At 58.2% G+C, this 26,189-nt stretch overlaps 1 protein-coding gene and 1 pseudogene across 1 annotated transcript; both read left to right on the forward strand.

Moving 5' to 3' along the window:
• Positions 1-26,189, forward strand: part of LOC136570611 (uncharacterized) — a 708,931-nt pseudogene that overhangs the window by 460,871 nt on the left and 221,871 nt on the right.
• Positions 7,898-11,456, forward strand: LOC136570572 (class II histocompatibility antigen, B-L beta chain-like). The gene is made up of 5 exons (XM_066571040.1): positions 7,898-8,042; positions 8,519-8,788; positions 9,955-10,239; positions 10,842-11,021; positions 11,161-11,456. The coding sequence occupies exons 1-5, from the start codon at positions 7,958-7,960 to the stop codon at positions 11,454-11,456; spliced, it is 1,116 nt and encodes a 371-aa protein (XP_066427137.1). The 5' UTR covers positions 7,898-7,957.

The raw sequence follows: 26,189 nt of genomic DNA on the forward strand, positions 1-26,189 counted from the left end.
GCCGGCGGCGCCGTGGCCACGCCACAGTGCTCGGTGCACGCGACGGGACAGGACGGGACAGAGCGGTGCTGTGAGCAGCCCCTGCACAGCCGGCTCATTCCTTGCTGACCCGGAGCTTTTCCGAGGCGTTCCTCCTGCAGCTGGCCTCACGGCCAGACTTCGGGACTCGGTGACTCGGAGCTTTTCCGAGGCATCTCCCATCCCTGCGGCCGGTGCCCTCGTGGCCAGGCCGTGGGACTTGGTGACCTCCATCGTTCCTGAGGAGTCTCCTGTCATTGTGGCAGGAGCCCTCGAGAACAGAGTGCAGGACTTGCTGTCCTGTAATCTTCCTGAGGCTCCTCTGTCGCAGGTACCTGCAAGGCAGGACTGCGGCACTCGCTGACTCGGACCCTTGACGGGGCATCTGTGTCCAAGGTGCCCTCGAGGTCAGGCAGCGGGATGGCAGGCAGACTGCTCAGCCTGTTCAAGAGGCTTCGGGGCAAGAAAAGCAAAGGCCCTGCGGCTGCCCCAGCACAGCAGCCTGCAGAGCCGGAGCAGTTGCAGCCGCTGCAGTACGGTGAGTGGCGGAGCTGGGCCGCAGGGCTGGTGCCTGCAGCCAGTCTGGCTCCATCCCATCCCATCCCATCCCATCCCTTCCCATCCCATCCCATCCCATCCCATCCCATCCCATCCCATCCCATCCCATCCCATCCCATCCCATCCCATCCCATCCCATCCCATCCCATCCCATCCCATCCCTGTGGACGTGCCCACAGACAGGATGGGACAGGGGTCGGGGCTGCCCCCGCCGATGGCCGTGCTCCGGCCCCCGGAGCTGTCCCTGCCTGGGGAGCGCAGAGCTGGGCTGTGTTCTCCGGCCTCTCCCGCCGCCCCTCAGCTCTGGCTGCGCTCGCTCTTTGCCAGATGCAGCCAGGGACCGGACTCAAGTGCAGGAGCCCACCCGTGGCCGCTTCCGCAGAGCAGCACAGGTACCTGTGGCCGTCCCCACCTGGGCCAGGCCTGCTGGCACTGCCCGGCCCAGCCCCGCGCTTGGAGCAGGCCATGGAACGTCCCTCTCTTCCCGCCCTTCCTTCTGCTGCAGACACTGTGGAGGCTCCTGCGCCTTCGGCGCAGAAACACCGGCGGCACCAGCACCGAGGGCACGGCCCAGCCTGACTCCAGGCCCTGCGAGCTGCAGGCAGAGCCTGCTCCCAGCTCAGCCTCCTCTGATCTGGCAGCAAGCTCAGACTGGGAAACAGACGAGGACGGCTGGGCGGAGGCTGACATGCCTCTGACTCAGGGCAGGGCCACCACACACACCCAGGCTCAGGGCATCCCAGAGACCGAGGCCATGCCCACACTGACCATGACTCCTGCACCCGCTCCGGAGTTTTTCCAGCAGGCTGCTGCTTCTCTGCAGCAGGTAAGCAGCCTGGGACCAGGGCTGAAGTCCTCCTAGGATCACATGGCCCCTCAAGCTCCGTCCGCTGGCTCTCCTCAGCCTTTGAGGCCATCACAGCGGGGTGGGAAGGCAAGCACTTCTTTGGGCAAGCTGGGGAAGTTGCTCCCTTGGACAGCACTCCAAGTCTTCCCCATGCCGCCTCCTCCAGGTGCTAGCCATGGTGAGGGGCATTCTTCAGAGCCTGGCGTCCTGTGTCACCGTGGACGCCGGGCTGCAAATGCAAATTCTGGCCCTGACTGAAGAACACCCTGATCTCGTGGTGATGAGCCTGCTGTACTGCGCCCCAACGTGTGACAGGTACGGGGCACAAGTGCCTCGAGAGTCCAGTGCTCACCGGCCCATGGGGCCCCTGGCCCTGTACAGCCTGTCCGGCGGGCTCTGCCAGACAGGCGGAGAGCTGCGGGAGCCTCGGGCCCCTCTGTTTCCTGCGCCTCTGCCACGCTCCCTCCCTGCCCCTCAGGGCACCGGGGCTCTGTCACCCGGCGCCACGCAGCCGCACGGGGCGCGGTGCTGACGCACAGCTCTGCTCCCACAGAGCCGCCGCGCTGATGTGGAGAGCCATCGGCACCTCGGAAGTGGCCGCCGAGGAGGTGCTTCCAGCGCTGCTCTCTGCCGTGGAGGAGCAGCCCCCTTTCAGAAGCGTCTTCTGCAGCGGGGACAACGAGGCCATCTTTGCCCTGGCTGTGAGTTTCTGGAGCTGGCATTTGCTGGCCCTCCAGTTTGCCTCTCCAGCAGTTCTCCATGCTCTCCCCCAGCCTGCATCTCCCTGCCTGGGCTGAAAGCTGGCCTAGGGGCAGCAGGCTGGGTGATCCCCCTGCGTCTCCCCTCGGGCCCTGCCTCAAGGACACCCTGACACGGAGTGCTGCCTCAGCGTGCTTTGTCTCTTGCAGGCAAGTCTGGTGCTGTGGAGGATCACCCCCATGTCTGAGTGGCACTATGCCCTTCTCCTCCATTCGCCCCAGCTGTTGGTGGCTCTGCTCCTGCAAATCGTCACCACCACAGAGCGCATGCCAGAGGACGATGAGGCTCGGAGCTTCTGGGGAGCGTGCCGGGAGGAACACGGCCTTCCCAGCGAGCCCAACAGGTGCCAGTTGCCCTGTCCTTCCCACGCCCTCGTGGCCAGGGCCAGCGCTCCCAGCGTGACCTGGCCTTTGCTCGGCATGCAGGTTTGCAGTGCAGACCATGAAGGCTCTGCTCTCCAGACTGGCCTTTGACAACAAGCTGGTGGCTCTGGAGCACAAGCAGCTCTGGGAGAAGCTGCTCTCTGCCGACACGCAGCACTATGCAGCAGGTCTGCTGGCAAGGTGAGATCCCCTACTCCCCACCACCACCGCCAGCATTTGTGCCCTGTGCCCGGAGTGCCCCACACAGTCCCTGCGGTTGGAAGCGAGAGGGCCTTGTCACCGAGGGAGGCTCGAGCACACTGGAAGAGGTTGGGAGAGGAGGATGCCCAGGAGCAGCCGCCTCCCAAGGGGCCCATGTGCCCTTGCAGAGCGCTGGGGAAATATCAGACCTCTGGGAGTCACTCCTGGGAGAGGTTTGCCCACCAGCTCAGGGCCTTGGTGCCTTTTTCCCCTGCCAGGGAGATGCGCCATGGCTTGACGCCCTTGTGTCCCTTCATGGCCTCGCACCTGCTCAGCCTGCTCATCGGGAAGCGGCCACGCTGGCATCTGCCTGCCCTGGCCTTCTTGGTGGAGGTGAGCCTGATGGCCAGCGCTGCCTGGCTCAGCTGCCTCCCAGCTCTCAGGCCTCTCGTAGCTGCAGCCGCCTGGGACGCCGCCCGCCCCCGCTGCTGCTGCTGCCTGGGCCCGGCCCCGTGCGGCTCCGGGCTCCTGCCGGCCGGCTCCCCTGGCACTGCCCTCCTGTGCCTTTCAGCTCCTCGAGTGCCTGGACTTGAGCAAACACGGTCCCAGTGCCCTGGCGGTGGTATCCAGGCACCTGCCCAGCCAGTGCAGGGACGGGCTGCGCCTGGCGCTCCGAGGCCTCGTGGTGCTCAGCAAGGAGCCCTCGCTGGTGAGAAGGGGGCAGTGGCTGAAGCCGCGCTGGCAGCATCGTGTGGCTGGGCAATGCAGACCTCTGGGCTTGGCTGGCCTTTGGCAGCAGAGGCAGCTGCTCCCAGCTCTCCTGCCTCCCGCTTCAGCTGCCCCAGTGGCCCAAGCGGCTGTTGGTGCTGCGGCCAGGCACGGCTTCACAGCACAGCCCCCTCTTGCACACAGGCCGGAGGAATACGCGGCCTGTATCAACACCTGCTGCAGCAGCTGGCTGATCCAGATGCAGAGATGGTCTGGATGACCCTGTGTGCGCTCAGGGATATGCTCCAGGACAAAGACCTCAAGCCACCCAGCGTCACCGCCCTGAAGCTGGCTGAGCCCCTCCTGCAACACTTTGAGAACGTAAGGCTCTGCGCCCCCAGCCAAGGGCACTGGACGCTGCCTGCAACCTTTGTGCTCTGTGTGTAGAGATTTGGGCTTTTGGCCCAATGGGCCTGCAGTAGCTGGTGCTTAGGACTTTTCCTACCCTTCCAGGACAACAGCCACGTGCGGCTGCTCTCCATTCAGCTCTTCTGCAAGGTGATGGAGCTGGTAGAGGAAGAGGGGGAAAATCCTCCCATGACAATCGTGAGCCAGAGCCTGCTCCCTCTCTTCTTGCACTGGCACGATGAGAACCTGCATGTGGCCAAGGTGAGGTTTTGCGTGACGCAGCCGCATCCCTGGCAGGGGGCTGGGCCGCCCTGGCGCCTGGCGGGCTCCAGCCTCACCTGGCCTTGGCACAGGGTCACGGGTCCCGTGCCCTGGGCTCGGGTGCCACCTGCGGCTCTCTGCTGCTCTCCAGGCCTCTGGCGAAGCCCTGCTTCGTGCGGCACGCTTCCTGAGGAGTGACCTCGAGCAGCTGCTGATGAAGGGGCAGCGGATGCAGTTCGCCGAGCGCCTGGTAAGGACAGCCCGGGAGCCCCAGCCGCAGGCTGGAGAAGCCCCCCTGCCCCCGGTGCTCGGTGCGGGGGGCCGGCAGCTGTGCCCCTGCCCGGCGCCGCAGCCGGGCCCGCCGGCCCGCGCCCCCCACGCCGCTCCCTGCCCCGGGCCGTGCGGGCCGGCTCGGCCGCTGCTGGGCGCAGGGAGCGCCCGGCCGAGGGGCAGAGGCCGCAGCGAGCCTTCCCTGTCGGTGCTCCCCGCAGCTGCTGCAGGACGAGAGCCGAGCGGCCGAGCACCTGCGCTGGGCCCTGCCGCGCCTGCGGAGCCCACAGAGGCCCGTGCGCCAGGCGGCCGTCGGGATCATCGGTGAGCCCCGAGCCCGGCGCCCCTCCCCGCCCCCGGCCCGGCTGCTGCCCCGGCTACAGCGGCAGCCGCGCCCGGGCCGCTGCAGCCCCGCCCGCCCTCGGCGCTGCCGCCGCCCTCCCGCAGCCAGCCGTGCCCTCGGGCGGCAGCGCGCGGCAGGGGCCGGCAGGAGCCCTGCCCGGCCAGGAGGGCGTGTGGCCGCAGGGCTGGCAGCGCCCGTGCCGGGCAGCTGTGCCGCCCGGCACCGACACGGGCTCTGTCTTGCCAGGGCTGGCCGGAGTGCTCGTCACGGGGCAGAAGGAGGAGCTCCAGGTCATCAGCGAGGGTGAGTCAGGGCAGCCGCGGGGCAGCGAGCATCGCCGGGGGCAGCTGCACATCCCGGCCCCGGAGCTACAACCCCTGCCCGGGCTGCGGAGGGCTCTGCTCCCTGTGCGGGCGAGGGGCGGCGGGGGCACGGCCCAGAGAGCTGCCAGCGAAACGTGGGCGATCCGTGACCAACACCTTCCGGCCGAAGCCCTGGCAAGAGCCGGCTGGGATGGGCCTGGCAGGAGGCTTTCCTTGGATTCCCTAAATCTGGCCTCTGACCGTGGCTCTGTTCCTCTCTCTTCCAGCTCTTCAAGCCCTGAGAGAAGATGACAGCCCATCCTGCATCAGCGTACTCATTCAGCTGACCTTCCAAAGAAGATCTGCAGGACTTCTTGCGTCTGCTGGATCAGATGTACCGGCATCCGTCGGCCATCTCCAGCTCCCATTGCAGATGGGAGCAGCTGCAGAGCAGGATGCACCAGCTGCAGCTCCAGGCACAGCTCTAGCTGCTCAGAGCTGAGCCTGTGGGAAGCTCCAGGAGCTCCTGCCATCTCTCTCCCTGTTGGCAGCTCCCTCCCTCCAGCTCTCAGAGCCTGCCCATCCGCTTTTTTTGTCTCCCAGATCACCCCTTTGCTTTGCTTTCCCTTAATAAAGAGTTTGGATTTTTCCAAAACCTTAAGAGTGTCTTGGTGTTCCCTGGGAAATGCAGGCATTTGGAGAAATGCCTTTGGAAGAGAGGGGCTTGCTTCTCAAGCAAAGTGCTTCCCCAGGCGCCCCCAATGAGGTAGTGAGCCGTCTCCCTTTGGCTCCCTGCGCTCCTTTCCGTCTTTGAGGCCCCTCGCACTTGGCGGAGGGGCCTGGCAAGGGGGGAGACTGTGAGAGCAGCTTTGGCATCTGCCTGGGCCTGCGGAGACCCCGCCAAGCAGCAGCGGCAGGGCGTGTTCCCTGCCTTTGAGCCCAGCACAGAGCAGGATCATCTCTGTCCAGCCAAGAGCCCCAAATCTCTCTCAGAGAGCTGTGAATTCAAAGGCCTTTATGCACACATTAATGCCATCTTCCCTCTCTGGTGTGTTTTAACTCTTGGCAAGATGCGTTTGCCTCTTGCTTGCTGGAAGCTGCTCTGCTCCAGGGCTGGCACCGAGCTGGGCTGTGCGGGCCGGGCACTGTGGAGTGCTGTGACCGTGGTCAGAAGGGTTTTCAGGATGAAGAAGAGACGAGAATGTTGACTCCATGATCAGAAGGCTTGATTTATTATTTTATGATATATGTTACATTAAGACTATACTAAAAAGAAATAGAAAGGAAAAGGTTTCTTCAGAAGCTAGCTAAGCTAAGAATAGAAAAGAATGAATAACAAAGATCTGTGTCTCAGACAGAGAGCAAGCGCCATCTCTCCCGTGAGTGGTCAGGAAATCCAAACATCCACAGGAGACCAATCACGGGTCTACCTGTTGCATTCCACAGCAGGAGATAACCATTATTTACTTTTGCTGGTTTTGCTGGTTGCTGAAACTGCAGGTTCTCACAAGGAAAAATCCTAAGAAAGGATTTTTCATGAAAGATGTCTGCGACCCCTTTGGAACCCCAAAAGTGGAGAGATCAGCAATAGAGAACTCCTGGGAGAGTTTTTTCTGGCTGAATGTTGATATGTGGAGATTTTCATGGACACAAGACTCCTGCTGAGTTCTAGAGATGGACCTGGCCAGGAGGAGCCTCTACTCCAAGGCACTCCCACCTTGGTGTCCCCCAAACCAGGGTTTGTCATTCCCAAGCTGTGGCCGGATGGAGGAGGAGGAAAAGCCCCAGAGATCCCTCATGAGGAGGGGCTGCAAACCCAGCCCAGGGAGGTGTGAGTAGGAAAGAGCCCCCCTGAGCCAGGAAGGCAGCCTGAGATCCAGCCAGAGCTCAGGGCTGGTGGAGAAGCCTCATGGCAGGGAGAAGCCCCACAAGTGCTTGGAATGTGGGAAGGGTTTCAGCTACAGCTCCACCCTGGTGGAACACCTGAACATCCACACTGGGGAGAGGCCCTGGGAGTGTGGGGAATGTGGGAAGAGCTTCAGTGGGACCTCCGACCTGAGCAAGCACCACAAGATCAACACTGGGGAATGGCCCTAGGAGTGCTTGGAATGTCAGAGGAGCTTCAGGTGGGATTCAGAGATCGTCACTCACCAGCACTTCCACACCAGGAAGAGGCCCTGCGAGTGTCCCGAGTGTGGGAAGAGCTTCGTGCGCTGCTGCAGCTCCATCCCCCATGGGAGGATCCGCGCTGGACGATCCCCAGTGACCCCCGTTGGGCAGAGCCCTGGTGACCCCTGTTCTGGGTGATCCGTGTTGGGTGGGGGGAAGGCGTTGGAGAGATTTCTTTCCCTTCTCCTTGTGCTGCTGTGATTTGGTTGGTAATAAATTCCCTCCGTGTGCCCAGGCCGGCTCTGTTGTGCCCGTGCAGGATTTGCTGAGGGATCTCTCCCGGTCCTTGTCCCCAGCCAGGAACCCTCGGTTCCACTTTCTGTCCCTGTGCGGCTGCGGGGGCAGGGACAGAGCGGCTCTGGGGGTGCCTGGCATCGGGCCAGCGTCACCGCTCGCCACGGGCACCGCTGAGATCCCGCGCCCCTGGGCACGCCTTGCTGGGCTCACCTGAGCTCCCACCTGCCCAGCGCCCCAAGGTTCCCCCTCCCCAAAAAACCCCCAGCCCGGGGCTGCAGCGGCCCGGAAAGGCCTCAGCCAATGGCAGCGCAGGCAGGAGGCGGCGCAGCCAGTGAGAGCTCGGGGCGTTGTATTGCGTCATCGGTTTTCGGGCAGAGCCCGTGGCCGATCGCTGCCCCAAAGTGGCGGCAGCCAATGAGAGCGCGCGGCGCTGCCGAGCCCGCCCTGCTCCGGACTGGTGCTCCCAGCGCAGCGCGGCTGCTTTGGGGCTGCTGCTCCCTGCCCGGCCCCGGCCATGGGGCGAGGGGCGGCAGCTGGGGCCCTACTGGTGGCACTGGTGGTGCTGGGAGCCCCCCCGGCTGCGGGCGCGGAGCTCTCGGGTGAGCGGGGGGCGGGAGGCGCTGGGACAGGGGGGGAGAAGGGGGAAAAGGGGGCGAAGGGGGGAGCCCGGAATGGAGGGGGAGGAGGAGGGGACCCCCCAAAGGGAGAGCGGGAGGGGCTGAGGGATGGGGGAAGGGGAGGGAGGGGTGAGAGCGGTTCGGGAAGGGGGAAAAGGAGAGGGGGGACCCCAAAACTGAGCCCGAGGGCGCCGGGGATTGGGGAATTTTTGGGAAAATGGGGAAATAGGACCCCAAAAATGATTTGGGAACGGCCGGAGGTGGGAGGAGAGAGGATATGAAAGGGGAAATGGAGGAAGGGCGGCAAAGAGGAAGCGGCAGCGCGGGCAGGAGGGTCCCGTGGCGGCCGTGGGGCACAGGGGGTGCGGAGTGGGGAGCCGGGGTGGGCCCCGGAGCTCTGGGGGTGCTGAGGGAGGGTGGTGGGTGGGCAACCCCTGACCGGTGTCATGGACACTCAGGGGTGTTCCAGAGGATGACAAAGTCCGAGTGTTACTTCATGAACGGCACGGAGAAGGTGAGGTACGTCCAGAGGGCCATCTACAACCGGGAGCAGTTCATAATGTTCGACAGCGACGTGGGGCACTTTGTGGGGTTCACCCCCTATGGGGAGAAGTTGGCCAAGCGCTGGAACAGCAACGCCGTATTCATGGAGGACAGACGGACTGCGGTGGATTGGTTCTGCCGGTGCTGGTACAAGAATTTTACCCCGTTCCTCACAGAGCGCCGAGGTGAGCGCGGAGCAGAGCGTGCCCGCTCGAGCCCTGCCCTGCCAATGACCGGGAGCCCCTCAAAATATCCATGCGGAATCGCCCCAGAGCCCTCAGCCCTCCTTGTGCCCATCCCCGGGGCCTCTTGTCCCTCCCAGTCCATCCCAGTCCTTCCCAGTGCCCCCCCCCCGCGCGTCCATTTCAGCGACGCGTAAAGCTTACGGAAATGCCCAATCAGATCACGTCTCCTTAATGACTCATCTGTTGCCAGGCAGACCCGCAGCGCGGAGTGCCCTGCGCTGGACTCGGCCTCCCAGTGCCGCGCATTTCATTCCCAGTTCCTCCCAGTGCCACCAAAATCCCTCCCAGTGCCATCCCAGTCCCTCCAAGGCCATCTCCAATTCCTCCCCAGTCCCTCCCAGTCCATTTCCACTCTTTTCCCAGTTCATTCCCAGTTCACTCTCTGACCTCCACCTCTTTCCCAGTTCCCCCCATTTCCTCCCATCTCTCTGTGCAAACCCCATAAATCCCAGTCCCTCCCAGTCCATTCCAGTTCCTGTCAGTCCCTCCCACTCCTTCCCAGTACCACCCAGCTTCTCCCAGTCAATTCCCAGTATGTTCCCAGTTCACTCTCAGATCTCCACCCTCTCTCCCAGTGCCCCACATCCCCTCACATCTCTCTCAGTTCCACCCAAGTCCATCTCAGTCCATTCCCAGTCTATCCCACTCCCTCCCAGTTCATATAAAATCCCTCCCAGTCCATTCTCACTCCCTCCCAGTCCCTCCCAGTCCATCCCAATCCATTCCCAGTCCCTCTCAGTCCATTTCCCAGTCCATTTCCAGTTACTCCGAGTCCCTCCCAGGCCTTCCCAGTTCCACCCAGCCTCTCCAAGTCGATTACCAGTCTATTCCCACTTCAGTTTCAGTTCACTTCCAGACCACCACCCTCTCTCCCAGTGCCCCTCTATCCCTTCTAACCTCTCTCAGTGCCATTCAATTCCCTCCCGGTGTATTACTAGTCCCTCCCAGTCCCTCCTAATCCATTCCCAGACCCTCCCCGTTCATTCCCAGTTCAATCACAGTCCGTTCCCCGTCCCTCCCCAGCCCAGCCCAGCCCTCCCCTCTCTCTCCCAGTGCCCCCCAGCTGATCCCAGTGTGTCCCCGCTCTCTCTCTCTCTCTCTCCCAGTGCCCCCCAGCGTATCCATCTCGCTGGTGCCCCCCTCGAGCTCCCAGCCCGGCCCTGGCCGTCTGCTCTGCTCCGTGATGGATTTCTACCCTGCTGCCATCCAGGTGAGGTGGTTCCAGGGCCAGCAGGAGCTCTCGGAGCACGTGGTGGCCACCGACGTGGTCCCCAACGGGGACTGGACCTACCAGCTGCTGGTGCTGCTGGAAACCCCGCCCCGGCGCGGGCTCACCTACAGCTGCCAGGTGGAGCACGTCAGCCTGGAGCAGCCCCTGAGCCGGCATTGGGGTACGGGGGAGCCCCTGGGGGCGCTGGCAGAGCCACTGGGCTGTGCTGGGAGCCACTGGGAGGGAGCTGGAGAGAGCGGGCTGGGACTGGGAGAGGCCCTGGGGGCTGGGCAAGGGCTGGGAAGGGATTTGGGGGATGCTGGGGAGGGTGGGATGGGGTTGGGGGGTCCTGGTGGGCACTGGGAGGGAGTTTGGGGGCGCTGGGTGTGACTGGGAGGGAGTTTGGGGGTGCTGGGTGTGACTGGGAGGGATCGCAGTGAGCCCGGAGGGGCTGGAAGGAGATCGGCCATGGCAAAGCGGGGCTCGCCATGAGCTCGGTTGTGCTGGGCACAGACTGAGAGGGCTCTGGCTGAGTCCTGCTGGGGCTGCCAAGGGACTGCGAGAGGCTTTGGGGCTCCTGGGGCGCTGGGGGCAACTGGGAGGGGGCTGTGGGATCCTCAGAGGGACGGGAGGGGCTTTGGTGGCTCCTGGCCAGGACCAAAAGGGATCGGGGGGAGGTTTCAGGGGGTCCTGGCTGGTCTGGGGGCCACAGGGAGGGCGCTGGGAGGGGCTGGGGGTGTCCGTGAGAGGTTTTGGGGGTGCTGAGCCCTGCGGACCCCCCAGAGATGCCGCCGGACGCCGCCCGCAGCAAGATGCTGACGGGCATCGGGGGCTTCGTCTTGGGCTTCGTCTTCCTGGCGCTGGGGCTCGGCTTCTACGTGCGCAAGAAGGTCAGGGCGGGTGCCGGGGGTGGCGTCCCGGCCGTGGCGGAGCGTGTGCGCTCCCGCCGGGGCCCCCAGCCCGGTGTCACCCCCTTTTCTCTGCCCACAGAGCTCCTGAGCCGGCGGCGGCCGCAGCCCCTCCCCGTGGGCTCGGGCCCGGCCGGGACCCCCCGCTCCGTCCCCGCTCCGCTGATTTTGGGGGGGTCCCGTGTTCCCCCCAGCCCCTGAGGAGAGGAGCAGAAACCAGAGAAACAGCGGAGATCCTCCGGCCTTCACCGAGGTGTCCACGGGGAGAGCCAGGAAGATGTGGAGCCCCCAGCCAGGTGTGTTCCCAACGCGGGGGGCTCTGACCCTGGGGGTCACCCGGGATTATCCAGCGTGGATCGTCCAAAGGGGGGTGGACCTGGAGCGGGGCACGGAGCTCATCCCGCACCGGGGCACGGCGGGATCCACGGGCATCGACCCCTCCCTCATCAAAGGACAGCTTTCAGTTACAGTAGTTAGGACAACTAGTTAGTTATGGGAGTTAGCACTGCTAGTTAGTTATGGTAGTTAGCACAGCCTGTTTGTTATGGCAGTTTTTCGAATACAAACTCTCTCAAACCTCAACTCCCCTGACGAGTCCCTTCCCTCTCCCGCTGTGACTCAGCTGCCCGGAGCAATGTGAGGGGAGAGCGGGCCCAGCCTGGCCCAGAGCTGAGCCCCAGCAGAGCCCTGGCAGAGCCCAGAGCAGCCTCGGCACCTGCAGAGTCAGCCTGGAAGGAGGCGCTTGGAGCCTTCTCGGCTGCACCCGGCTCTTGGTTACAAACTGTGTGTGCTGGAAAATGCCACCGGCTCTGCAGGAGGGCAGAAGGGGCCCGGGGAAGGCCCAGGTGCTCCATGCAAGGGAAAAACCTGCCCTGGGTTTGTTATAAATAACTAGGTAGTGTTGGCTTTTGCTACTATGTATTGACTTCTGCAAAATATCCTTAATCACAACAATTTTGATAGAGTACAGTTTGTAATCACTTTTCACTGCTGTTGCTATAGCATAATTTGTCAGCTTTTTGTGGCCAATGCATGGCCCCTGTGTAGCTCATATCCTCAGAACATCATTTATGGATGATATTTGAGTTTGTGGACAGTGTGAAAAACATACATTATAGTTTTGGCTTTTGCAAAATATTCAAGTGGATGCCATGTGTTGTGCATTAGAATGTTAACTTTTGCAGAAGTAGCTGTAGTTGTGAAATAATAACTAATGCTTTTATTTTTGTAACTAACTGACAGTAATAACTCAGAGATATTTCTGAAAGAGCTAATGTTCATTTAAAGTACTTGTGGAAATAGCTAAAAGCGTCTGCATGGTCAGGTAACATTTAAGGAAGGGATGTGATGGGGCCCCTGCCACTGACCCTTCCACTGTCAATAACTGTCACCTGCTGAAACCACAGAACAGGGGCCCTTGTGAGGCAGTGACACACAACCCTCAAAACAGCAATCCACGATTCCTGCACGTGCTCTAAAAAGGCGAGTTGGGGGTCAAACCAACCTAAAGAATTCCTGGAACACATAAACGAGTTCAAAGAAATGTTTGAATATGTACAATAATTATGAATATGTATTTGAACAATACAATGGAGAAACTAGACAAGAAGAGTTGCTGTGGTTAACCGGTGTGCCTCTGGCCATCGCCAACACCCAGCACTGTTACTGATTTGTCCCTTATTATTCCTTATTAACCTTTCAAAAATTCTAAAGAGTGGGGCTCATTTCTCACAAAACCCAAGGTGCTCACCCCTTGTTCTTCCCCCAAAGCCAGGATTTGTCAATCCTAAAATTTTTCTGGATGGAGGAGAAGGAGGCTGCGAGGAAAAGGAAGATGCACTGGTGTGGAGGCCCATGGGAGTCTCAATCTCCCACCCATGGAGGACTGGTCCCCAATAAGAAGAATAGATTTCAAGGTTATGGTGAGAAGCTTGCTTCTCCCATAGATCTTTGCAGGCACATGCTGATTTATGGAAAGTTATGTTACCCCATTGGCCCGCTGGCCTAATTACCCTAGTTCACCCCCTGTTACCCATCTCTGGTTAGTCCCTAGAATGTTCTCCCTCTCTGTCCCTCCATTGGCCCCAGTTTACTGCATTCCTCTGCCCCTGTTTCCCTATTAGCTGTCCCGACCCTTAACCCCTCCTTTGCCCCATTTTCCCCCATATCCATTGGACCCTGACCCTCAGCTCCACCCTCACTACCCCATATAAAAACCCCCTGTGCCCTCAGCTTGCACCCTGTCTTTGTCCCTGGACCCTGTTCAGCTCTGTCCCCTGTTCCTGTACCAATAAACCCAGTTTGCTGAGATCATACCCAGACCCATCCTGCCGACTTTGTCAGCTTTATAAAGCAGCCGTGAGCTCCGGGCTCCTGAGTGCCGGACGCTCCAAGGGCCTCGGCAGCACCAGGACGCTCCAGACTGGGACAGCCAGGCAGGGCAGGAGGAATCACTGCCCCTTTCCCCTCCCTGCTGCTCCATCTCCCAGCCCAGCATCGCTGCAGGACAGCCTCACTGCCAACGCCATCCTGCCAGGGATGGACTGGGGGGATCTCCTTCCCCTTCCCTCTGGCATGGAGGCAAATCCCATCTTCTCCTTGTCCACCTTCCTTCTTCTCCTCATTCTGTCCTACATCCATCCATGTTCCTTTCCCATCTCCTTCCTCCCTTGTTCCTTCTTGTTCCTTCCTCTCCTCCTGCCTTTCCCTTTTCCCTTCTCCCTATCTCTTCCTCTCCTTGTCCTTCCTCCCTCACGCACTGAGCTGCGGACAGAGACCAGGGAGAAAAAATCCCTGCCACAGAACCACGTGGAAGAGGCCATTTGGAACGGCTCCACGGCGCAGGAATCCAACAGGGAGGAGAAGCCCCAGAGATCCCACACGAGGAGGGGCTGCAAACCCATCCCGGGGAGCTGAGAGGAGGTAAAACCCTCCCTGTGCCGGGAAGGGTGTGGGGAATGTGAGAAGAGCTTCAGGCAGAGCTCAGCTTGTTCCTGGCTCCTCCAAAAACGGCAGTGCCAGATGCAGAGATCCATGGGGCTGCAGAGATCCCCCTGCAGATCCACGGGATGCAGAGATCCCCCCGCAGATCCATGGGGATGCAGAGATCCCGCTGCAGATCCATGGGGCTGCAGAGATCCCCCCGTAGATCCATGGGAATGCAGAGATCCCCCTGCAGCCCCCGGAGCAGCCACGCTGGAGCACGGGGATGCCTCAGAGGAGGCTGTGCCCCCGTGGCCAGAGGGGCCCCGCTGGAGCAGCCTGTCCTGGCAGGACTGACCCCGGGGCACAGTGACCCACGCTGCAGCACTTGGAGGGGGGCTGTGCCCCGTGGGATGGACTCAGCTTGGAGAAGTTCCTGGAGAAGTCTCCGGTGGGAGAGAGCCCAGGGTGCAGCAGGGGAACGACTCCTGTCCCTGAGCAGAGGGAGAAGCCCCGGGGCATGAAGTGAGCACGGCCCCATTCCCTGTCTCCGGCACTGCCGGGGTAGGAGGTGCAGCTGGAAGGAGGGAGGCGTGGGGGAAGGCTGGATTTAAGGCTCTTCACTTACTTCTCATTATCCTGCTCTGAGTTTTTAGTTTTCTGTCAGAAATATCTCCTCTCCCCCACTCATCCACAGGGGTTTGGGGCAGTTTTCCCTTTTTGGGGGAAATCAAAGCGATGCACTGATACTCCTAATTAGGGGTAGGAGAAGAGAGGCTCCAGGGCTTCCCCCTGAGCCGGAGCCACCGGACCCGCAGTGCCGGGAAAGCCGTGGCGGGAGGTGCGGAGCAGTTTGTTTGTGTTTTCAGCTCAATCCCCTCAGGCCCGGGCCCGTTCCAGGGCTGTTCCTCATCTCCGGCTCTGCCCTCACGCAGCCCGGGGGACCCTGAGAGCGCGGGGCGAGGCTGTGCCGTGTGCAGATCCCGCCCCCGACTGCGATTGGCCGACGGTGCCGTCAGTCGCGGTTCTGGCGCGCTGATTGGTAGGAGCGGGGCGGGGCAGGGCCCCGGTGGTGGCCTGAGGGCGGCCGTGGCTCGGCGGCGGCGCCATTGGCGGAGCGTCTGTGCGGGCCCGGGATCGGCGGCAGCGGCCGGAGCGCGGTGAGGCGGCGGCGGAGCTGGGAGGCGGCCGGAGCGCAGGTGGGAGCCGCGCTGTGTTGTGCGGGGGCTCGGGGCTCGCTGCGGGCCTCGGGGGCGGCAGGGGGCTCAGGCGGGTTCGTTGTGCCGTGTCCGGCCCGTGTCGCCGCTGGCGTGAGGGCGCTGCGGGAGCGGCTGCCCGCGGTCTCCTTGCCGCCGCTGCCTCGGCAGGAGCCGCTGCCGGAGCAGCGCTGGCTCGGCCCGGTTGCTGTGGCTGGGACAGAGGCGGCTGCCCCGTGCCCGGGGCTGTGCGGGGAAATTGACGTGGCCGGAGGTTTCCGTGCCCAGAGGAGACAGAGGAGTCCTGTACAAGTGACTTTATTGCTGAGCAGACGGAGAGGCCGTGGGGCATTTGCCGTGCGCTCGCTGCCATTGTTGTAGTTCGCAGCCTCCTTTTTATCCTCATTTTCCCCGCCGCTTCTCCCTCTCCCTTTGCCCACTGGCTGAGGTACTTGGAAGGTTCAGACTTCCACATCTGCCAGCTCCATGTCCTCGTTAATGTGCACCCCACTTTTGTAGAACAGCCGATATTCACGGCTCTGTTAAGTCTTGGTTCTTCTGGAAGTTCAGGAAATTAGCGGGACTTTCTGTGAGCAGCAGTCCATGTTAATTAGTGACATTTATTGAAGCTGGTGGTTTCGCCCGTTACTTCCTTATCTACAAGTCTCTGGCCCCTCTCTCAGCTGCTGAATGAGCTGCACTCTCAAGGTGTGGAGCATGGTAAAAAGGTGAGAATTGCTGTTGCACATCAGAGCAGGAATAGCATTCTTTTAACCCATGATCTGCCAGGGAGCCACAAAACCGTGTCCCATTCCCATCCTTTTCACGTTCGGACCAATACATGAGCTGCTTTCTTGTTTCCGTTGTTGTTTTTTTTTCATCACTTTTCCTTTGTCATCTATTTGCCGACAGCAGTTTGAGTCATTTAATTTTCCACAAACTCCTCTTTTTTCTGCTGGAAGGTAATTGATCCCATCCCATGGTGAATGTTGTGTTCCTCATTTCAGTGGATTGTTCAGCAGGAAGGTCAGGAGCTGGAGCTGTCTGGTTGGTTATTCCGAGGACAGCTTGTAATCTAATGATGCCATTGAAATGAGAAACGGGTTCTGTGGCTCCTGATATGAATTGGTTTGGGTTCCCAGGGGCTGGTGCATGGTGTTGTAGGATTTGTTCTGCTGGCCGTTCATCTTTTCCCCATTTTTGGCTGCTCTCTCCAGCCAGGGCTGCATAAATTGACTGCTTTTCTCTAATTAAATCATCAAATACTTGGATTCCCAACTGATTTCCCTGAATTTTTGGTAGCAAAAACACCCCAGTACTCTAATACACCCTTTATAACACAGACAGTGACAGCACAGGTTGGAGTGGGCAGAGGGATGATTCCCCCCCATTTATTTATAGTGAAGATTTCCCAACATTCTCCATTTGCTGTTTCCCTTTGCAGCTTCACCCGTTTCTGTTGCAGGGTCAGATATCCTCACCCTGGGCTCTGCTTTGAGCTGTGCAAATTCCATCAGGGCAAGCAGGCAGAGCTTGGGGTGAGGGGCAGAGGGAATCAGCCCAATTCCTGCCCCAGGCAAGAGACCCAGGTCCATTGTCCAGGCTTTGCCCAGCAGTGTTCATTTGCATTTCTAAAGCTCCTCTGCAGGCTGCCTGGAATGAAGCTTCTCTCCCATGGCAGCCATATGGTGAGTCACACGTGCCCCGCTCAGAATCTGCTTATTTTTTTGCTTGTTTTTTTCCTTTTCTTTAGTTTGGGTTTTTGTTTTGTTTTTTTGGGTTTGTTTGTTTGTTTCTTTAAACAATGTTGAAACAAACTATTAACTGTTTATGAAATAAATGGTCACCTTTAAAGCTCTTGTAAATTTTTTCGAATGCAGCCTTAAGGTGAACATGGAATAACCCAGACCAAAACTTGATTCTCACACTTCTGTCGCAAACCTTCCTGACAAAATAACGTGAGAAAGAATAGTATGAAAAGTTTTTCTTATGTTGTAATTTTGTCAGTGAAGCTGCAGGGAAAACAAAAACTCTCCAAGAATCTCTTTAGTGTTAGAGTGTCAAGGCATTGCTTGGTTCTGGCCAGGATGTGCAACAGAAATAATTTCTTTCACAAATACCCTGGCTGTGCAGAGAAAATCATTCCATGGCATGTGAGTTTTACTAGATTTTTCCTAAACTTTATGTAGTCTGAACCAATCTAAATCCCCTGCTTTAATGTTCATTGTTTCCAAGTTCTGTAAGTTTTTAGTATTTGGTTTCCTGTTGGACCCGGATTTCTTCCCCTCTGCTGTGAATTCGTTCCACACTCCTGGATTTCCTTCTCAGCCTTTTCCAGACCAGGTGTCTCCAGCTGTGCCGGGGGCAGTGTCTGGGGTAGCTGTTGGTTGCTGTTTGCTGCTGGGCGTTGATGTTTTGTTGCTGGTCGTTATCTCTGTGGGTGTCTTTTGGGCTATTCCCAGTCTGTGGAGATGTTGAACTCATCTCCATTGAGTGGTGTAACACCCCTTAAATAAAACCTTTAAAATTCCTTTCCCAAGGCAAAGACAAACCAAGCCTGAGGAGAGAAAGAAGATTTAAAAGAACCAAAATGGGTACATTTTGCAGCAATGCGGTCCCAGTCAGCCCAGAGTGTGGGTGTGGGTGAGCCCCAGAGTGGAATTGTGCCCTGGTGCTCCCCAGCAGCTGTGGCAGTGCAGGCCCAGCCAGCGCTGAAGCTGCAGCAGTGGCAGCAAGGCTTGGCCCCAGTGGCTGGAGGTGCCAGAGGAGGGTGGCCAGGATTTCCGAGGGTTTGAGCAGAGGATCTGTGGGCAGGCCCAGGGGCTTGGCCCGCTGTGGAGCCCTGGCTGCTGCTGCGTTGCCTTCAGGGCAGGCTCGGGGGCGGCTCCCATGGTCCTGCTGCAGGCGGGAAGTGCAAATCTCCGGGGCTTCAGAGCCCCTGAGGCCAGGCTGAGGGGTCCCCCCGTGTTCAGCTGTGCTGGTTGCTGTTTCTGGCCTCAGGGACACTTGGCATGGGCCCCTTGGCCACCAGTGGTGCTGCTTTGCACTCCTTAGGCAGGAGCCGATGTCCTGGCTGGGTGTTGGCAACAGCCAAGTCCCAGGGCAGGCTCTGTGCCAGCCCAGCTTCCTGTGGGAGAATACACCTTGATCTCTGATCCAGTGGTGTCTGAAGCAGTCAGAATTGCTTTTGCCCCCCTGTTAGGTGCCATGGTGTCAGCAGAAGATATTGAAGCCTTCCTGCCCAGGGCATTTCAGTGCCAGGCTCTTACAGGCACCCAGAGCTCCTTGGGTTGAGCTGAGCATGGGGCGGTGACCTGCGCTTTGTCTGATTCCCCTTCCTTAATAACAGCCTGTCTTGTAGCTCTTTTCCCTTCTGCTGCCCTTGCAGAGCCATCCACAAACACATTTTGTCCCTCAGGCCCGGGAATGTCCCATCAATCTCTCCCAGCCTGGGTCGGGAGGTCTGTCCCTTGAGTGCAGTCCTGGGTTCCTTGCCAGCCCCTCTCCAGGCTGTTCAAACAGGAGGCTGGGTTAAACCCTTGCCCTGTCCTCAGTTCTAAATCCTCCTGTGCCATTGAACAAGTTTCATACTGTAATAACCGGGCCCTGCACATCCATTTAGAGGCTCTTTTGGTTGTCAAAGCTTTAACTTGCTGCCAGACTTAAACTCTAGGAGATCCTCCTGTTGTCATCAGTTTTCAGCCTGAGCTCCCATGAAAGCTGTGGCTGCAGAATTCTGCAGACAATGAGGCTGCTCTCTGGCCACTGGGTTAAACATTTTAGCACAAGAATTCCTTTGGCAAGACCCTGTTTAACATCCACCTATAATTCAAATTCTTTTACCCTATCTGGAAGGGCCAGGGCAGCCGCCTCAGTTAATCTTCATTTTAACACTTGAAAATTCTGTGTTTCCTCCTCCTGTCCATACATCCAGTTTGTTGACTGGCAGGATAGGAGTGTTACAGGGAGACACCCCTGGCTCCAAAAGCCCTGCCTTCTACAGGGACTCAATACCAGGCTGTGAGCCCTTCCTTCCCTCCCCTGGAACAGGGTATTGCTTGTCCTGGTTGCTTTGAAGTAATTTGTAGAGGCTCCATATCTAATTTTCCCTATTTTCCTGTGGCTGCCCACACTTCTGGGTTCAGTTCAGCATAGGCCTGGCCAGACATTTGACACAGAGGTACAACAGAACTGGCCTCTGTATCACCTTTTATAATATTAATTTGCGTTCCAAGTTTAGCCCTCAAATTCCTTCCCAGTAAATCATGATAACAATTAGGACCAAATAAAACTTAATGCATTTCCAATCCATCTCCCAGATCTACTAATAGTGGTTGAATAAAACCATGCATCTTTCCCACTTATCCCGTCACTAATCAAACAAATCTTTTCCATTTTTCCCCCTTAGGTCTAAGCTTCAGAGTGCATTGAGAGGCCCCTGTGTCCATCAGGAGAGGCCTCCTCTCAATGCAGACCGAGCTGAATGTTCTCAAGGGCTCCAGTGTGGAGGGTCCCTGGTGTGATGGGAGCTGTGACAGCCCTGCCAATCCATGTCCATCAAGGGGTGGACTTGCTGGTCCTGAGGGTGCTGCTGTCTCTGCTTGCAGTGTCCTTGTGCCCTGCAGCTGGAGCCCTGATTCCTTGCCAGGGGCTGTTTGGGTGGGCTGTCCCCTGCCGAGGAGGGCAATGCCTCTGCCGGGTGCTTGTGGCCGAGCCCATGCCCTGGGTGCTGGGGCCCCCTTGGGCCCTGGGGCTGATCCCTCAGGGGCTGTAGGAGCTCTGCCCTGGCCTTTGCCTTCAGCTTGGCCTTTTGCTGCTCTCTTCTTGCATTCACCTGCTGGGCCTTTGTGCCCAGCTGCTGCAGGGCCTTCTTCTGCCCCTCCTGCAGCCCCCCTCAGTGCCTGTGGGTGCTTGTCTTGCTTTACAAGACAGGTGTCTGCTCGGGAAGGCAGAAAAAGCCTCTCTTGGAATGGAGAATGCAAAGCCCCTCCCTCTTATTTTTTAGAATAGTGAAATCAAGGGGCTCTCAGGCAAAGCTATGGGAATAGGAATACCAGTTCTTTACTAGTGTGTATAATAAAGCAAACAAACAACCACAGCTCCGGCAGTGACAACAAACAGAGCCCGGAGCCAGTCCCGGCCTCTCGGCTGCGGCGCTTTCCCCTTGGGTGCAGTTCCGGGCACGGCCGGCGGGGGCGCTGGTGGCTCCCGCGGGGCAGGGCAGCGCATCCCTGCCATGGGAACCTCTCTTAACGGAAATAGAGCAATCCCTTCATCTAACTCTTTCACTTTTTACCTTCTATAGCCTTTCTCCTGTGTTTTGGGAAAGAATTTGGAGAGGACTGCCTTTTAACTGAGCTCCTAGTGTTTCAATAAGGTGCTTCCTGTAGAGAGAGAGAGTTTCCCTGAACAGCTGGAGCTGTGGTTACCAAGGGGACGTAACTCAGAGCAGGCCGGGGTCAGGGGAGGATATCCCACCGAGGCTCGGTGGGAGTGTGGGCAGGGTCTGCTGCCGGAATCGCCAGAGGGGGATCTTCCCGTGGAGACTGAGCCGGAGCATGGGCAGCCCCCACATGGCTTATGGCGGCTGATCCGGCAGCTCCCGGCAGAGAAAAGGCAGGTGGGAGACCCCGGCAGCAGCGGCGGTGCCCAGCGCAGCTGGCACGGGCAGGGCAGCCGGGGATGGGATGGCTGAGACCCGCCCTTGGTGCGGTCGGCGCGGTGACCTCGGCCCACGCGGCAGGACAGAGCAACCCCCATCTTCCCCAGCATGGCCGGCAGAGCGGCCGCGGGCCGGGCAGTGGGAGCAGGGCACACAAATTCACCGCCAGCGCCGGGGCAGGTGGAGCTGCCCTGGGCAGTGAGCCCGCACCTGGGATGGAAACCGGGGCAGGCGGAGCTGAGGCGGGCAGCGAGCCGGGACCCGGGACAGGCGCCTCGGCCGCGAACGGAGGGGGCAAGAGCTGCAAAGGATCCCACTCTCTTTCTGATTTTTCCTCTTGTTCCCCTCCCCTTCATTTCCCCTTTTTCTTTTCCTGTTTTTTTCTCGGGTGTTTCTGATACTTTAAAGATTTTTATTCTCCTAAAATCTCCTGTCTAACCTATGGCATATTCTCTTTCTTCTAGATTAAATGGGTTTTTTTACAAATAAATCCAGAACCTAACAAATCTAAACTTCTGCTTGGATACTTTGAAATGGTCGACGAGCTAACTCATGACCTCCTAATGTTGTTTTTCTCATCACCTTTTTATTTATCCTTTGGCAATTTAAGCATCTTTCAGTAACTTGCTTTGCTCCTCCAAAAATCCCAGTGCACGCATAGTTCCTTAAAAAATGATCACACAAAGCTTGATTACCCTAGTGGGTTTTCTGATGCATGTCTTCTAATATTTTCCTAGTAAGCACATTTTATTAAGTAATTGTCTTCCATCAAGAAGTTTCCATTTCCTTGATTTATCTTGTTCACTTCCAGTCTTGTTTAATTCTTTTTTCTCATCTTCCGTAACCTTGGAATTTCCAGTTTTTCCTCGTTTGGAGTTAATATTAACATAACTATCAGCTCCATTTTCTGCTGCATCCTTAGCTTTGTGATGTGCCCCCAGTTTGGCCAGTTTGCCTTTGGCCCGGGCCGGGTTCCCCCCGCCCGCAGCGGCTGGGAGCAGCGGAGAGCCCCGCGCTGCCCATGCCGACCTGTCCCGGCTCCATCGCCGCTCCTGCCGCGGGCTGCGAGGGCTGCGGGAACGGGCACCGAGGGTGTGGCTGCTGCTGGGGGAGGAGGAGGAGGGATGGAAGGGCAGGGATGAAGGGGGAGGAGGAGGAGGAGAAGGGATGGAGGGGGAGGGATGGAAGAGGAGAAGGAGGTGGAGATAAGACAGAGCAGAAGGAGGAGCGAGGCAGAATGGAGGAGGAGGAGCAGGAGGAAGAGGAAGAGGAGGGATAAAGGCGGATCGAGGCTGAGCTGAGGGACCCTGGCCATCGTGAATTCGCAGCCCCCACCTGTGGGATCATCGTCCCTGCCATGGCTCCGGTGAGCGGGGAGGGGGAGCTCGGCCCGGATATCCCGGGGGTCCCTGGGTTGGGGTTTTTGGGGGGATGTTTGGAGAATGAAGAAGTCCAAGGCTGAGCGGAAAAGGCCCCTTGGGGGGGACATCGGGGGGTGGCGGTGGCGGCTGCCGGCAGAGGCAGCCTGGAGGAGCAGAGCCCTGTGTGCCCCAGGAGCCCAAAGTGGGGAGCCCAGAGAGGGGGGAGCGCCGCCATTGGCGGGAGCCTCAAGAGCCTGGAGAGGGGCAGGGGGGACTCCTTGGAGCTGCTGCAGCCCAGAGCAGAGAATGAGGGGAGAAGGGAGCCCGGGAGCCCAAACAGCCCCGGCATCCCGAAATGGGGAGAGCGAAGCGGGGGGAGCTTTTGGCATTGCTGGGACTGCCGGCAGCCTGGGCAGGGCAGGCACCGAGGAGAAGGGGGACCCCCAATCCAAGCGTGACCCCAGCAGCTGGGACAGGGGGGGACCCCAGAACTCGAGAGGGGAGGGACCAGTGACGGGGAACTCCTGGGAGGCTTTTTCAGGGCTGAATCTTGGTGTTTGGGAGGTTTTTCTGGAGCCCAGATGGCCGGTGACTTGTAGAGATGGAGTCGGGCAGAGGGACCTTCAAATTCAATGTGCTCATCCCTTGATTTCCCCAAACCAGGATTTCCCATTGCCAACTCCTGGGAGGCTGTGAGGAAGAGGAAGATGCCCTGGGACACTGAGGCAGGTGAGGAGGAAGTCAGTGTCTCTGGAATGCTTAAAATCACAGGGTTTTGTGAAAGCTGCAAAAGACAAGCCTCAGAGACAGTAGAACTGATTAGAGCTTTGCTGCAGCCATAAGATTGGTGAGTAGAAAAATTGTATAAGAATTAGAAAGTAGGGAGAAATAGAACAATGGTCTGTGCATTAACACTTATCTAGAATAACTCCCTAACCTGCAGAAAAGTATATCTAGCAGGATATTAGGAAGTTCCAAGCTTAATAATGGAGCTCTGTGCATTGTGTTTTAAGGCTTACAAGCAGGTATTGTATTTGAAATAAGGGAGCATTGTTTTAACCTTCAATGTGCTTATAGTGCTTGGATAGAACTACTGTCAGTATGCCTTTGCTTTGCGTGATTGGTCAAAAACCTTTTAAAGTAAGTTTGAACATGAAGTTCTTTGTCTGCTACCTGTGATGTGAGCTACTGGGATCTTCCCATTGTCATAACCAAGTAATGAGACTGATGCTGGGGAATAAAAACAGCTCAGGACACGTTCCTAGCAGCCCAGTCCTGTTTGTGATTTGTGCACAGCCCCGAGCTGGCGATGAGTGCCCCTTTCCCCTCTGTGCTGCTCCATCTCCCAGCCCAGCAGGGCCCCTGGCTGCAGCTCAGCCCTGGGGGGATCTCCTTGCCCTTGCCTGTGGCACGGAGGCAAATCCCATGCTGTCCTTGTCCTTCCTCCCCCAGAGCAGGAGCTGAGCATGGAGAGCAGGGAGGACAAATGCCCGCGGCAGAACCTGGTGGCAGAGGCCGTTTTGAGCGGCTCCACGACTCAGGAAGCCAACGGGGAGGAAAAGCCCCAGAGCTGCCGCACGAGGAGGGGCTGCAAACGCAGATGGCGGGGATGTGAGGGGGAAAGAGCCAGCCTGGGCCGGGAAGGCGGCCGGAGATGGAGCCAGAGCTCGGAGCTGGTGCTCCATGATGGGGAGAAGCCCCACACGTGCGTGGAGTGTGGGAAGAGCTTCGGGTGGAACTGCCACCTGATCAGGCACCAAAGGACCCACACTGGGGAACGGCCCTACGAGTGTGGGGAGTGTGGGAAGAGCTTCAGCCTGAGCTCCAGCCTGATCAAGCACCAGAGGACCCACACTGGAGAGAGGCCCTACGAGTGTGGGGAGTGTGGGAAGAGCTTTAGGTGCAGCTCCGACCTGATCAGCCACCAGAGGATCCACACTGGAGAAAGGCCGTACAAGTGTTCCGAGTGTGGGATGTGCTTCAGCCACAGCTCCAACCTGATCACGCACCAGAGGATCCACACTGGGGAGAGGCCCTATGAGTGTTCCAAGTGTGGGAAGAGGTTTCATACCAGCTCCCATCTCCTCCAGCACTATTGGATTCACACAGAGGAGTGGCCCTTCCAATGCCCTGAGTGTGGGAAGGGATTCAAGTACAACTCCAACCTCATCACTCATCAGCGCATCCATACTGGGGAACGGCCCTACGAGTGTGATAAATGCAGGAAGAGGTTTCAGACCAGCTCCTATCTCCTCCAGCACTATCGGATTCACACAGAGGAGAGGCCCTTCCAGTGCCCTGACTGCGGGAAGGGATTCACACGCAACTCCACCCTTGTCAATCACCGGCGCATCCACACAGAAGAGAGGCCCTACGAGTGTCCCCAGTGTGGGAAGAGCTTCTCCAGCAGCTCTATCTTGACCCAACACCAACGGGGGCACCGGTAAGGGAAGCCCTGCAAGTGCCCCGAGTGCGGGCAGAGCTTCGTGCGCTGTTCCAGCTCCATCCCCCACTGGAGGAGGCACTTTGGGCACAGCCCTGGTCACTCACATTCCCTGTGATCCATGTTGGGAACACACCTGGCTGCTTCTCCTTTTGGTTTGGCCTTAATTTTCCTCTGCTTCACCTTCATTCTTTAAAAACACCCCAGACTAGGTTAAATGAAGGAAATTGATTGAATATATCTGCAGTTCCATAATTTCTTAGTTGTTTTAGAGGGAATTCAGGATTTAGGGACACATTCTGTGTGGAGTGCTGCTGTTGGTACGAGGCAGGAATTTGATCTCACCCTTCTTGTGTTGCTAAGAGCTCCTCCCCTGACCCAAACCCCAACTCCGCCCTTGGGATACTCTATAAAAACTGTACTGCCCTGCTTTTGTCCTGTCTTTGGGGGTAAGAAATGGATTCCCAAAGGATCAGCCTTTTTCCCCCTGGATTCCCAGAGGATCAGCCCTTTTCCCTCTGGATTCCCAAAGGATCAGCCTCATTGTCCACTGGATTCCCAGAGGATTCTGACTCTCTCACTCATTTTTTTTGTTTGTACTACTACATTTGTATTTTCAATTTTTCCTAATAAAGAACTGTATTTCTACTTCCATATCGTTGCCTGAGAGCCCCTTAGTTTCAAAATTAATTCGAATTTTTATAGTTGTTTATTCTTATTGATAATAATAATAAGAATAAGAATTTTTTTTTTCAAAGGGAGCGGGTTTACATTTTCCATTTCAATGGAGGCTCCTGAAATGGGGAGACACCCCCAAGGAGGGGCCATGTAAAATAGTTCCTGAAATATGTAAATTAGGTAATGGATATGCATAAGGCTCTAAGAATATGCAACAGGCTGATGGAATTAAAACCAGATTAATTAAGAGGTGTCCCCAAAAATAACTGGGGCATCTTGGTGGCCATAACAATCTTTGGTCGATGGTCCTGGTCTCCCATGACATCAGCCTGTTGCATATTCATAGACCCTAATGCATATCCATAAACTCATTTACATATTCCAGGAACAAAATTGCCTTCATCGCTTTTGGAGGTCCCACCCCCCTCCCAGCTCAATTTGGGGTGTCCCATCCTCCTCCCAGCTCAATTTTTGGATCCCATACCCCTCCCAGCTTACTTTAGTGGTCCCACCCCCCTCCCACCGCGATTTGGGGGTCCCATCCTCCTCCCAGCTCAATTCTGGGGTCCCATCCCTGTCTTTTCTCCAGCCTCCCTCCCCCCCCTTTCAGATCATTCCCCCAGTCCCCTCCCCCGTGTTTGGTTTTGGGGGCTCCAGGCCCCTCCTGCTCCGTTTTTGGGTCCCGACCCCGTTTTGCATTAATTTGGGGTCCCCAGCCCATCCCCAGAGTCACCTACCCCCCTCCCCAAATTGCGCTCCTGGCAACTGATGAGTCATCAGCGAGACACGCTCTGATTGGCTGGAAATTACCCCGCGCGGTCTGTGAGTGTTTACCGCAGTGAGAGGCCTTGGTCTGTGCCTGGCAACTGATGAGTCAGAGTCGGGCCGGGCGGTGATTGGCTGAAAATCGCTGAGCAGGGCCAGTGCTCTGAGTTTCTGTCCAGTGAGTGGATCGTCATCA

The sequence above is a fragment of the Molothrus aeneus genome, unplaced genomic scaffold (genome assembly GCF_037042795.1).
Source record: "Molothrus aeneus isolate 106 unplaced genomic scaffold, BPBGC_Maene_1.0 scaffold_35, whole genome shotgun sequence".
Taxonomy (NCBI): domain Eukaryota; kingdom Metazoa; phylum Chordata; class Aves; order Passeriformes; family Icteridae; genus Molothrus; species Molothrus aeneus.

Excerpts from the sequence above, each read along its gene's own strand:
- LOC136570572 (XM_066571040.1), top strand. The coding sequence starts at position 7,958 with ATGGGGCGAGGGGCGGCAGCTGGGGCCCTACTGGTGGCACTGGTGGTG. Across the intron at positions 8,043-8,518 it reads TGCGGGCGCGGAGCTCTCGG|GGGTGTTCCAGAGGATGACA; the intron begins GTGAGCGGGGGG and ends ATGGACACTCAG. Across the intron at positions 8,789-9,954 it reads GTTCCTCACAGAGCGCCGAG|TGCCCCCCAGCGTATCCATC; the intron begins GTGAGCGCGGAG and ends TCTCTCTCCCAG.